The following is a 13,768-nucleotide window of genomic DNA, read 5'->3' on the forward strand; positions in this document are numbered from 1 at the left end:
GCCTCTGTTTCATGTTGAGGAGCATTGTCTTCTGTATCTGCTCTTTTTTCACCATGAAAATTCCAACAAGAAGTCTTATACTTCTTATCCATACCCCTAAGCACTAGATGCTCAACAATTTCCTCTATAGACTGATGGCATAAATTGCGGCAATCTCTACATGGGCATAGCATTTCAGATAGATTTCCCAATCTTCTTGTAGATGAATTGGCGAAATTCGTTGCTCCTTCTGAGTACTCGATAGTATTCCTACATTGTCAATTGGAAAAGAATTCAGATTTCTTTCAATCAGATAATATAAGTAAGCTCGATAGAATTAAGTGTATACCTTGGCAGCGAGATCCACGTCTTATCCATTTGGTCACGATGGAGATGAATCCGTTCTGAAATGATGAACTTTTGGTAAAATCGAGTTGGGGAAATCGAGTTCTCTGAAAATTTGTGTTCTGAAATAATAAACCCTAAATCGAGTTCTGTTGGAATTGTCTGAAAGTATAAAAAATGAACGGCTGGGATCAAAATTAGTGAAACGAATCAACGGTCTAGGTTCAATAAGCTTGCAATCTCGGTAGTTACTGCTTATTGGCTAAGAACATGAACGGCTCAGATCAAATCAGCGATACAGATCAAGGGTGAATATAACAAGTTCCAGAATTCTTACAATAGTCTCAGCAAATTGAGGCTTCACAGGTCTACCATCAGCATGAGTGTGTCCCGCTAACCATACCTTAGTCCTAGTCACCTTACTTGGGTTTGAACTCTTTTTTTTCTATATAAAGTACATATACATATCTCAGTACCATTTTATGCTAACAAGATATACAATATATATAGATATTGACAACTATTATTACCATATCATCAGCTAAACGAACCAATCCTTTGCGGCTGGAGGTTTGAGGAATCTGATCATGTCTCAACTTCCTCATCTTGTTACTTACTTCCTACATTATAAATATGAGTGTGATTAAATCTATAAGACATGACATATAAACATATAAACTTCATACTAACCGTAAAAGCTTTGCTAGTCTTGCTCTTAACCCAAGAGTTCCACACTTGAATGGATGGGATGTTGCTGGGTTTTAAAGCTAGTATATCAGCAGCTGTCTCAGCAGCACGTACTTTTGTCACTAGCCTTGACTTCATACCCCTAAAGATATTACACATTTGCTTCATAATAACAGCTTTTTTCCATTCTTCTTCCATGTCAAACCTCCCCTGCATCAAGTACAACAAGCAAAGGTCAAACATGTTTCATATCTGTTAAACAAAAAATTAGTTGCATATATATAAATATATACCTGAATTTGTTCCCACAATGTTTCTTTAGTCGCTGCATCAACTTCTCTCCAATCAGAAATTGTAACCGGAATGAATTGACTCACGAGGACACCAAGAAAAGATGATAATCTTACTGAACCAGTTCCAACATGATCACTAAAGTCAGTGAAAGAAATTGAAACCCTTTCATTAGGATTTTCAGCCACTTTACGCATCTTTGTTGGTCCTCTTTTTCTTCTTACTTTCACTCTTTCTTCTGGTACCTGACTTCCTTCATCAGTGTTGGTAGGAATCGCTTTATCTTGACCATTGCCAACACCATCTTCTTCCATATTGGCAACTTCTTCATTATTCGCAGCTACTTCCATAGTGGCAGATTCTTCTTGATGATACTCCTGCTGGTCCTGTCCAGTCAAACAAGCTTCTTCTTCTATATTGGCAACTTCTTCTTCATCCTCCTCCTGGCCCTGTCCAGTCAAACATCCTTCTCCTTCATTCTCATCTTCACACATTGCTTTCTCAGTCTGATCAGCCTCCGGTGTTATATCTTTGTCATTACCCTTTTCTTCTTCCACAGCTTCTGGTGTTACATCTTCTACCTCATCATCTACAGCAGCCACTTTCGGTGTAACATCTTCTACCTCATCATCTACAGCAGCCACTTTCTTGGCTCTAGTACTACTTCTTCTCCGAGCCACTTTATTTGTTGTTTTCTTCTTATTCACCTTCTTATTAACCTTTAGTGTTGTTGCAGGAGCAACATCTTCTACCTCCAAGCCTTGATTACGCCTACTACGACGAGCACAAACTTGACCTCCTCCTCTTGTCTTTGCCATTTTCTGAAACTGGTGAAGAACAGTTTCAATCAACATAAAATCGAAACCAAAAATCATAATCAAAACCCAAACTTCGAATTAAAACCCAAAATCAAAATCGATTTCACAATTGAAACAATATATGTGCCAGACTTCGACATGCATGTTAACTAAGTGTAAGAATGAAAACCCAAAATCAAAATCGATTTTGAATTTGGAATTCAAAATCGATTTCACACAACCCCAAATCAAATTGGTTTTCCAGAGAACAAAGAAATTAAACGGCTCAGATCGAATGAGAACATACCTGTTCGAGATCGATAGAAACCGACTTAGATCGAGAGGGAGATGAGTTGAAGATTTTTTTTGTTCTCTGTTAGAGAAGTCGAGTGAAGTCGAGAGAAGAAGTTAGATTTTTTTTTTGCTTTAGGGAAAAAATGAAAAAGTTTTCTTTTATTTTGCCTTAGACAAAATTTCACAATTTTCCCTCTTAACATTTTCAATAGCGGGAAAGAGACTTTAGTAACCCGAAAATTGGCCGCGTGAATTGCATATATCCCGCTTCAATCATTTATAGCGTTTACAATTCAGAAAACGCTATCTATTAAGTAAAACATAGCAGAGACATAAAAAACGCTATCTTTTAGTGCTATCAATACCCACATTTCCTGTAGTGAATTTTTGCTGATTGATGAGTTTGGCTAACCATGATAATAAAAAAAAAAGGAACAAAGTGACGGTTTTTTGTAACGTAATGAAAGAGGTCTTGATAAACGTAAAAATTATTTGCTCATTAATGAGTTTAGCTATAACCATGATTACAAACAAGAGAGATAAAATTAACCGGCCTTCTGAAGTCCGATTAATGATATCTTGATTAACGTACAAATCATATGTTGATTTATGAGTTTGGCTATAAAATGATAACAAAAAAAATGAGCAAAATTGACAGTTTTATGCGAGCTCATGAAAAAACTCTTGATAAACGTAGAAATCATTTATTGATGATGATTTTGGCTATATCCATGATTAAAAAAAAAACAAAATTAACGGCTTTTCGCAGTCTGATGAAAGAGATCTTTGATAATCGTAAAAATCATTTGATGATTGAAGAGTTTAGCTATAACCATTTTAACAAAAAAAGAGCAAAGTTGAAGCTATTTGACAGTCTGATGAAAGAGCTCTCGATAAACGTAAAAATTATTGGCTGATTGAAGAGTTTTACAATAACCATTATAACGGTAAATTAGCAAACTCAAAATTTTTCTGCAGCCTAACAAAAGAGCTATTGATTAACTTAGAAGTTTTCTGGTTGATGGTTTGACTATAGCCATAAAAAAAAATGGAGCAAAATTGACGGTTTTCTACTGTCTAATGTAAGAGGTTTGGGTAAACGTATAAATTATTTGCTGATTGATGAGTTTGGTTATAACAATGATAACAATAAAAGAGAGCAAAATAGACAGTTTTCTACAGCCTTATGAAAGAGTTATTGATAAATTTAGAAATCATTTGCCGATTGATGAGTTTGACTATAACAATGATAACAAAATAAGAGAACAAAATTGACGGTTTCTTTCAGCCTCATGAAGAAATGTTGATAAGCATAAAAATTATTTTCCGATATATGTGTTTGGCTATAATCATGATTAAAAAGAACAAGATGAGCAAAATTGACGGTTTTCTTCAGCTTCATGAAAAAGCTCTTGATAAACGTAGAAATTGTTTGTTGATTGATGAGTTTAGCTATAACATTGATAACCAAAAAAAGAGGAGAAAAATAACGATTTTTTATGTCCTGATGAAAGAGCTTTCAATAAATGTAGAAATAATTTGCTGATTGATGACTTTTGCTATAACCATGATAACAAAAAAAAAAAGATAGCAAAATAGACGTATTTTTCAACGTAATGAAAGAGCTCTTGGTAAACGTAATAATTATTTGTTCATTGATGAGTTTGGCTATAACCATAATAAAAAAAACAAGAGAGACAAAATTGACGACTTTCTGTAGTCGATGAAAGAGATCTCGATAAACTTAGATATCATTTGTTGATTGATGAGTTTGGTTACAACAATGAAAAAGAAAAAAATGAGCAAAAGTGACAGTTTTCTCCAGGTTCATGAAAAAGCTTTGATAAATATATAAATCTTTTGCAGATGATGAGTTTGGCTATTACCATGATAACAAAAAAAAAAATAGACAGTTTTCTGTGGTCTAATGAAAGAGCTCTTGATAAACGTAGAAATCGTTTGCAGATTAAAGAGCTTTGTTATAACCATTATAACGGAAAAATGGGCATAATTGATGGTTTCTGCAATCCGATCAAAGAGATCTTAATAAATGTAGAAATTTTTTGCTGATTGATGAGTTTGGCTAACCATGATAATAAAAAAAAAGGAACAAAGTGACGGTTTTTTGTAACGTAATGAAAGAGGTCTTCATAAACGTAAAAATTATTTGCTCATTAATGAGTTTAGCTATAACCATGATTACAAACAATAGAGATAAAGTTAACCGGCCTTCTGAAGTCCGATTAATGATATCTTGATTAACGTACAAATCATATGTTGATTGATGAGTTTGGCTATAAAAATGATAACAAAAAAAATGAGCAAAATTGACAGTTTTATGCGAGCTCATGAAAAAACTCTTGATAAACGTAGAAATCATTTATTGATGATGATTTTGGCTATATCCATGATTAAAAAAAAAAGCAAAATTAACGGCTTTTCGCAGTCTGATGAAAGAGATCTTTGATAATCGTAAAAATTATTTGATGATTGAAGAGTTTAGCTATAACCATTTTAACAAAAAAAGAGCAAAGTTGACGATATTTGACAGTCTGATGAAAGAGCTTTCGATAAACGTAAAAATTATTGGCTGATTGAAGAGTTTTACAGTAACCATTATAACGGTAAATTAGCAAACTCAAAAGTTTTCTGCAGCCTAACAAAAGAGCTATTGATTAACTTAGAAGTTTGCTGGTTGATGGTTTGGCTATAGCCATAAAAAAAAAATTGGAGCAAAATTGACGGTTTTCTACTGTCTAATGTAAGAGGTTTTGGTAAACGTATAAATTATTTCTTGATTGATGAGTTTGGTTATAACAATGATTACAATAAAAGAGAGCAAAATAGACAGTTTTCTACAGCCTTATGAAAGAGTTATTGATAAATTTAGAAATCATTTGCCGATTGATGAGTCTGACTATAATAATGATAACTAAATAAGAGAATAAAATTGACGGTTTCTTTCAGCCTCATGAAGAAATGTTGATAAGCATAAAAATTATTTTCCGATATATGTGTTTGACTATAATCATGATTAAAAATAACAAGATGAGCAAAATTGACGGTTTTCTTCAGCTTCATGAAAAAGCTCTTGATAAACGTAGAAATTGTTTGTTGATTGATGAGTTTAGCTATAACATTGATAACCAAAAAAACAGGAGAAAAATAACGATTTTTTATGTCCTGATGAAAGAGCTTTCAATAAATGTAGAAATAATTTGCTGATTGATGACTTTTGCTATAACCATGATAACAAAAAAAAGATAGCAATATAGACGTTTTTTCAACGTAATGAAAGAGCTCTTGGTAAACGTAATAATTATTTGTTCATTGATGAGTTTGGCTATAACCATAATTAAAAAAAAAAACAAGAGAGACAAAATTGACGACTTTCTATAGTCGATGGAAGAGATCTTGATAAACGTAGATATCATTTGTTGATTGATGAGTTTGGTTAGAACAATGATAAAGAAAAAAATGAGCAAAAGTGACAGTTTTCTCCAGGTTCATGAAAAAGCTTTTGATAAATGTATAAATCTTTTGCAGATGATGAGTTTGGCAATTACCATGATAACAAAAAAAAAATAGACAGTTTTCTGTAGTCTAATGAAATAGCTCTTGGTAAACGTAGAAATCGTTTGCAGATTAAAGAGCTTTGTTATAACCATTATAACAGAAAAATGGGCATAATTGATGGTTTCTGCAATCCGATCAAAGAGATCTTAATAAATGTAGAAATTTTTTGCTGATTGATGAGTTTGGCTAACCATGATAATAAAAAAAAAGGAACAAAGTGACGGTTTTTGTAACGTAATGAAAGAGGTCTTGATAAACGTAAAAATTATTTGCTCATTAATGAGTTTAGCTATAACCATGATTACAAACAAGAGAGATAAAATTAACCGGCCTTTTGAAGTCCGATTAATGATATCTTGATTAACGTACAAATCATATGTTGATTGATGAGTTTGGCTATAAAAATGATAACAAAAAAATGAGCAAATTTGACAGTTTTATGCGAGCTCATGAAAAAACTCTTGATAAACGTAGAAATCATTTATTGATGATGATTTTGGCTATATCCATGATTAAAAAAAAAAGCATGAAAGTTTTATGCAGCCTAACGAAAGAGCTATTGATTAACTTAGAAATTTGCTGGTTGATGGTTTTGCTATAGCCATAAAAAAAATATAAGCAAAACTGACGGTTTTCTACTGTCTAATGTAAGAGGTTTTGGTAAACGTATAAATTATTTGCTGATTGATGAGTTTGGTTATAACAATGATAACAATAAAAGAGAGCAAAATAGACAGTTTTCTACGGCCAGATGAAAGAGCTATTGATAAATGTAGAAATTATTTGCCGATTGATGAGTTTGGATATAACAATGATAACCAAAAATCAGGAGAAAAATAACGATTTTTTACGTCCTGATGAAAGAGCTTTCAATAAATGTAAAATTAATTTGCTGATTGATGACTTTGGCTATAACCATGATAACAAAAAAAAAAAGGAGCGAAATTGACGTTTTTTGTAACGTAATGAAAGAGCTCTTGGTAAATAGAAAAATGATTTGTTCATTGATGATTTTGGCTATAACCATAATAAAAAAACAAGAGAGACAAATCGACAACTTTCTGTAGTCCGATGAATGACATCTTGATAAACCTAGATATCATTTGTTGATTGATGGGTTTGGTTGCAACAATGATAAATAAAAAATGAGCAAAAGTGATAGTTTTCTGCAGGTTCATGAAAAAGCTTTTGATAAACGTATAAATCTTTTGCAGATGATGAGTTTGGCTATTACCATGATAACAAAAAAAAAGAAAAAATTGACGGGTTTCTGCAGTCTAATGAAAGAGCTTTTGGTAAACGTAAAAATAATTTGCTGATTAAAAAGTTTTAGTATGACTTTTATAACGAAAAATGATCAAAATTGAAGATTTTTTGTAGCCTGATGTTAAAGTTATTGATTCGCAGAGAAATCATTTGCTAATTGATGAGTTTGTGGCAATAGCCATGATAACAAAAAAAAAAATTGACGGTTTTCTTCTGGCTATAACAATTGTAACAATAAAAAAGAACAAAATAGATACTTTTCTATAACCTAATGAAAGAGTTCTTGATAAATGTAGAAATTATTTGTTGATTTATGTGTTTGGCTATAACCATGATAACAAAAAAATGAGCAAAATTGACGGTTTTTTGGAGCCATATGAAAGAATTGTTATTAAACGTAATAATCACTTTCTGATTTATGATTTTGGCTATAACTATAATTAGAAAAAAATTGATGGTTTTCTGAAGTCTGATGAAAGAGTTCTTGATAAGCGTATAAATCATTTACTGAAGATGAGTTTGGCTATAACAAAGATAACAAAAAAACATGAGTAAAATAACGATTTTCTGGAGTCTAATGAAAGAGATTTTGATAAATGTAGAAATCATTTGTTGATTGATGAGTTTTTGATAATTATGTTGAATCCGGATCTCAGTATTACCAATGAGATGCTTTGTTGGTAATTACTTTTTTATTTTTTTTGTCGTCCACAATCAAAACTCTAAAATTTTCGACGGAACGTTAACTGATTCTGATATTATAAACCGGGTGTCAGGAATCCTGAAAACGACAAAGTACCTATCGTCACATGCAAAGAGAATGCTATAAAATGATGACGTTCGTTGTTTTTTTATTGTCTTGAAATTTTTGTTTTTTTTTTTTTTATGATTGGCATCTTATTTTCTTACCATTTATAATATTCTTTTATCTCTCATGATTTTACCGTTTATGCACGATAACTTACACCATTTGTATATATTATTACTATGGTGTTGATAATAGAGTGATATATTTTTATCCTTAAATTTCGTTAGTATATATTTCAGTTTAACTGTTGAGATTTAGTTTTTTTTTTCTAAACTTAATTTATTAATCTTATGGATAAATTCTATATCGTTTAATCAATATTCGTTTTTGTTAATCTTCTGATTTAGTTTTTAATATATATTTTCCATTGTTATGTTCTTTCCAAATAATCGTTAGGTCTACATATACGTATCGCGCGTTTATACCTCATTGGATTGTTTAGCCGAGTAATATTTTGATATGGGTTCTACAATGATACCTTTTACCTCTGATTCATGTGATGGTGGTTATTTTCATATTGCGTCTCTTAACCCTAACATGGGTGAGTGGTCTGTTTCGGTGAAGATTTGAATTGTTGGTCTGTTTCGCGTGGCTCGGGTAGAGAGCTCAATATGATTTTGGGTGACGAGCATGTTAGTATTTTAATAACTTACCTTCTATACATGTTTTCGATATTAAATTGAATTGTTTTTTTCTTTAACATTTCATTTGCAGTTCACCCAAATTTAAGCCATTGTTCGTGATGAATTAATTGATAATTATTTTTCAAGATTGATAATCGACGAGTGGGTGAGCATTAAAATTTTTGATGTATCCCGGGTTAACAGCATCTTGAGACCAGTACCGAATAGATTCAAGATTGTGTTTCGTTCGGACACTTTAGTGCAAAGTATTAATATGTGCTCCAGTAGAACCTATTTCAATCTAACTGAGTTTGTGAGTATATTTAGTGGTATTGTTAACCCGAATATTTGCGTTGGTAAGCCTAATTTATGAATTTATTTGTGCTTTTGGAGTTTATTTGCGATTCATGTTCTGACTGTATTATTCATGTGTGTGTTTCATAGATGTTATTGGCAAAATTCTCAACGTGAGAGAGTTGGTTTTTGTTCCTTCCGTGGAACATTCTCAAGGAGGATATTTTGAGCTGTGCTTTGGTTTACGTGATACTGAGTAAGTCACTATTTTTTTTAAGATTTAAACCAGAATATAAAGTCTTATGACTTCTTCAAATCTTAAAATTAGGTGTATCCATCTAGAGTGTCGTTTGACGGGTGACCTTGCAGTCGAGTTCTATGTCTTATGGAAGCGTCGTTCACGTAACACAGTGATATGTATTATCAAGTTTGTGAAATTAGAGCTATCACAGGAACATAGGTGGAGATGTACCAACGTTACCGGATGTACGAGGATTATGTTGAATCCGGATCTCAGTATTACCGACTAGATGCTTTGTTGGTAAGTATTTTTTTTTTTTTTCCCATTTACAATCAAAACTCTAGAGTTGGCGACTGAACATTCACTGTTTATGGTGTTCTAAATCGGATGTCAGGAATCCTGAAAACGACCAAGTACCTATCATCACACGCAAGGAGAATGCCATGGAGTGATGAACTTTTCCATAAGTCATCTTGGTGAATAGGTTTAAAAGATGATTTATTATTATTTTCTTAGCATTTATAATATTATTGAATTTTTTAAATTTCATCATTTACCATATTTTATTAAATTAAACCCTAAACATTTTACCATTTTTTTTTTACACTAACAAATACTACCTAAACAATCCCTCATCTCACATGATTTTACCATTCATACATCATTATTCCCTCATCTCACATGATTTTACCATTCATACATCATTATTCCCTCATCTCACATGATTATGCGCGGGCAGTCACCTAGTTATGTAAAATGCTATTACATAATATTATTTTTTTGGTTTTTCTAAAACGTTTAAATTTAGTTATTTAAATAAACAGTTTCCTACTTGTTTATTTGTAAACATTTCTCTCTTTTTTTTTTGTCAACTTTGCAAGCAATCTCCTTTTTTTTTTTTCAATGGAATTAATATTGATATTCAAAGTTTCGGAAAGGTTACAAAACACCAGAAAAAGACGAGAGTGAAATTACAGAGAAACACAATGATCTTCCATAACCTACAACTAGAAGAGGAAAGGAATTTCCGATTACATTGCATAAACCAAACACATCTTGTCTCGAGACTATCGAAGCTCTCGAAGCTCACCATAAGGACTTTCCGCATTTCAATTATGAAAACGGGCTTCAACACAAATGGCAAAAACAAGTGTGTGGATCTTGGTCTTCTCCGCATAAGATGCATCTTCTCTATGAGTGCTTATGTCAAGGTTTTCTCGGATGAACCGTAAGATAATCGAGAACCACTTAGACCTTTCACCACCACAACGATTAAGAAATTAAGCAAGACATTGCTTAATACTAAACGAGATAAATCCCAGAAATAACCAAAGCTCAACCCCAAACTAACAGACTAAATAAGCCGAGGAAGAGAAACTTAGCCCAAAAGAGGGAGACGTCAGCCCAAACGAGGGAAACAACTAAACCTAAGCAACTGATGTTACCAGATCTCACACGGATACAATCTGATCAGAGCAAATAGGCAAAACAAGGAGGAAGACAGTAAAGACGACGGAGATACCGAGAAATCGAAAAATCGATCTAATGTTGCACAGAATCGGCAAGGAGAGAAGAGAACGAGCCGTCGCAAGAAGAAACAAAGAGCCCCCCATGTCACATAGACTCAGCGAAGCCAACCACCGGAAAGAACAGAGCATTACCGTGGCACCACTCCATGACCTGCGAACAAAGATGGCGACCCGAGCACACTAGCAACCAACAGATCCGACAAATCTGTAAACCATGGCCAAATCTCACTAGATCAGATTCACGAACCCACCACTCACCATCGCAAAAACCTTCACGCTTCCTCACCGAAGGAGCCAGAGACAGGAAATGAAAAACTAAGCAGAAATATAAAGGAGATGACCGACGCCGGCCCTATATGAGCCGCCACGCGCCGGTCATAAACTCAACGGCAGCTTTGTGTTAAGACAGGAGGCGAGAGAGAATAATATTAGGGCGAACCGTAGTCGAACAAGTGGCGCTTTCCATGTGTTTTTTTAATGTGTTGCAAGCAATCTCCTAGAGAACAAGTTTTATTTTAAAAGATATAATATCACCTTCTCTAGTGGAAATTGCATCTAGGTTTTCAACTTTAAAATATAATCTTGAAATTGGTCAGATAATTTAAATTGTTTTTTTTCCCCTATGATTCGGTGACCAAGTGACACGAGTACTCATGGACAGTGGCACTACAAGAAAACTGGGTTTTAGCAACTACACTAAAAGTCGCTAAATAGTCGCTAAATGATGGGTTACGACTAAATAGCGACTAAAACGTGTAGTCGTAAATCGAGAGTCGCTAAATTAATAGTCGTAAAATTAGTCGCCATTTAGCGACTATTTTACTACTAATATTCGTAGTCGTATATGTAGTCGTAGATTAGTCGCCAAATTTAGTGACTAATTGACGACTATATTGCGACTTTGGTCTTAATTATTTATTTATATATTTATACAGTATTTTAATTATTTATACAGTATTTATGTATTTATACAATATTTATGTATTTATACAGTATTTGGGTATTTATACAGTATTTAGGTATTTATTTCAGTAATAATATTTATATTTTTACTAATTATTTTATAATATGTTTTTGGAAGGTACTGATATTAGTAATAAAAATTATACATTTAAAAAAAAACCATATTACAAATAAATCTAAAAACATTATTAAAAATAAAATTACATCATCCTCCTAAAAACATAATTAACACAAAGCAGATAACAATCTTTAAGAAAGAACTTGGCTTAATTAACTCTTTTGATTTCAATTCTTCTTCATTGTCTTACTCTTTCATACTTTTTCTGCTCCAAAAACTGCCTCATGGTTATTTCTACCGGAAGAAAATGATGATATGGTATCATAGGTCTGGTCAAGATCTTGTCCCTGAAAAAAGAAACGCACCATGACAAGGCAAGGACATAACATCTTAAGAGAGCACGCCAACTAGGTCTAACTATCCAACTCTAGAATACAAACACACATAAGACGAAAGCATCAAAGTCTATATCAATACGAGCTGAAATTTAAAATGCAAAGAACTTGGCAATAGTAGTATAGCAATAACAAGAAGCAAAGACAATAAACAAATTTACTTTGTCCAAAGTCTATGTACGTTCAAAATATGAGAGCAAGTGAACTTGTACCTTAAACTCAAAGTGTTGGGACTTTTTTAAAACATCTCTTAGGCTGCCCTGGACAGTGGCAACAATTGGTATACATTCACTTCATCTGTGAACACGAAAGAAAACCCATACACATAGAGAAATATGAATCGAAGTTAGCCCCTAAAACTGAGATGCTAGGATATTCACAAACAAGTAATTATGTTTTATCTAGTTCAATTAGCTTAGATATTCACTAAGCGAAAAAAACACAAGGAGTTCAAAAGGACAAACATTTGCTTTGATAGAAACTCCAACGTACGTAGAACCAAATTATACAAGTACTCAACTTTCTTGGGAGTAAACTTGAACCGAGCCCTGAAGCAGTAAAACAGCTACAGATTTAGAGCAACACAAAATTTGAAACCCAATTCTCAATTACCCTAAAAAATTGAATAAGTTGAAATCAAACGAGAAACAAATTTCTGAAAATCGAAGCAAAATACCACAAACCTTCAGCGAATTCACAGGAATCTGCCCATCTTCTTCATTTCCATTGAGTTCTCCAGTAATAATTTTGAAGGTATTCTTCTAGATTCTCCGACAAATCAACTTCCCAATTAGTCATTGAATCCCTCTCCAGCTGTACCGTGTGGATCCTCTCGCCGCGAACTCCACAAATTGGAGGCCATCAACACGAGCCACGGAGTTGTCTCGAGGCACCGCAAATTGAGATCTCAAATCACGAACTCTATATCTCCGACGACCACCACTTAGATAACACCAGTGACACAAATGATCCCTCTCACGTCACCGGCGAAGGCACCGGACGCCGGAGAGGCAAAACGGCGTTCATTTGTGGTGGAGGCGAGCTGACGAGCTGTGGATGCGAGGGTATTAGGTTAGAGGAGATAAGTGGAAAACCGAGAAAGACTTCGTCACAAAAATAAAAGAGTAAAGGCTTTGAAGAATTTTAGGCCCAAATTTCATTTCTCCCCGACTCAAATTTTATTTGCCCCCAATAAGCCTCAAATTTCAATTTCCCCTAATTTTAAATCCAGATTTTAAGTCTTCCAAAATTAATTTAATAAACTATGGGTTGAATTGCAACCGATTTGGAATTTAATTTTAATACAACAGTTCATAAATTTAATTTTAATACTAAATTATTAGATTTGATATAGATTTCAAAGAATTTAGATTTATAAATCTGAAATTTTATATTTTTTTTAAGTGTATGATTCCAGTTTTGAAAATAAAATAATATATATATATATATAATATATAATTAAAAGAATCAAATCAAACACTTTGGTTGAATGGTTTGTGATATAATTTATATATATGCATAATGCATTAGAAGAGTTTAAAATTTAAACTTTAGGGTTTGGAGGTTAAGTTTAGGGTTTGAAGTATAGGGTTTGGGGTTTAAGTTTAAGATTTGGGGTTAAG

General features: G+C 33.0%; 1 protein-coding gene and 1 long non-coding RNA gene across 3 annotated transcripts; both read right to left on the reverse strand.

Moving 5' to 3' along the window:
• Positions 1-613: 613 nt before the first annotated feature.
• On the reverse strand, positions 614-1,435 carry LOC110224431. Its single transcript, XM_021010491.1, has 4 exons — positions 1,305-1,435; positions 1,015-1,221; positions 855-944; positions 614-769 (listed from the first exon to the last, which is right to left on the reverse strand). Exons 2-4 carry the CDS (start codon positions 1,207-1,209, stop codon positions 614-616), a joined length of 441 nt encoding a protein of 146 aa, XP_020866150.1. The 5' UTR covers positions 1,210-1,221; positions 1,305-1,435.
• A 10,429-nt stretch (positions 1,436-11,864) lies between these two features.
• LOC110224710 lies at positions 11,865-13,273 on the reverse strand. 2 transcript variants are annotated; one of them, XR_002329202.1, is made up of 4 exons: positions 12,830-13,270; positions 12,611-12,694; positions 12,359-12,443; positions 11,865-12,098 (listed from the first exon to the last, which is right to left on the reverse strand). It is a non-coding gene; the product is annotated as an uncharacterized LOC110224710 (long non-coding RNA). The 2 variants fall into 2 exon arrangements; XR_002329201.1 differs by having other exon boundaries at positions 12,359-12,694; positions 12,830-13,273.
• Positions 13,274-13,768: the final 495 nt, after the last annotated feature.

The sequence above is a fragment of the Arabidopsis lyrata genome, assembly GCF_000004255.2.
Source record: "Arabidopsis lyrata subsp. lyrata unplaced genomic scaffold ARALYscaffold_1, whole genome shotgun sequence".
NCBI classification, from domain to species: domain Eukaryota; kingdom Viridiplantae; phylum Streptophyta; class Magnoliopsida; order Brassicales; family Brassicaceae; genus Arabidopsis; species Arabidopsis lyrata.

Coding starts and splice junctions, on each gene's coding strand:
- LOC110224431 (XM_021010491.1), bottom strand. CDS start 1,209: ATGGAAGAAGAATGGAAAAAAGCTGTTATTATGAAGCAAATGTGTAAT. Junction 945..1,014: donor AGACTAGCAAAGCTTTTACG/GTTAGTATGAAG, acceptor TTTATAATGTAG/GAAGTAAGTAACAAGATGAG. Junction 770..854: donor TTCGTTTAGCTGATGATATG/GTAATAATAGTT, acceptor TACTTTATATAG/AAAAAAAAGAGTTCAAACCC.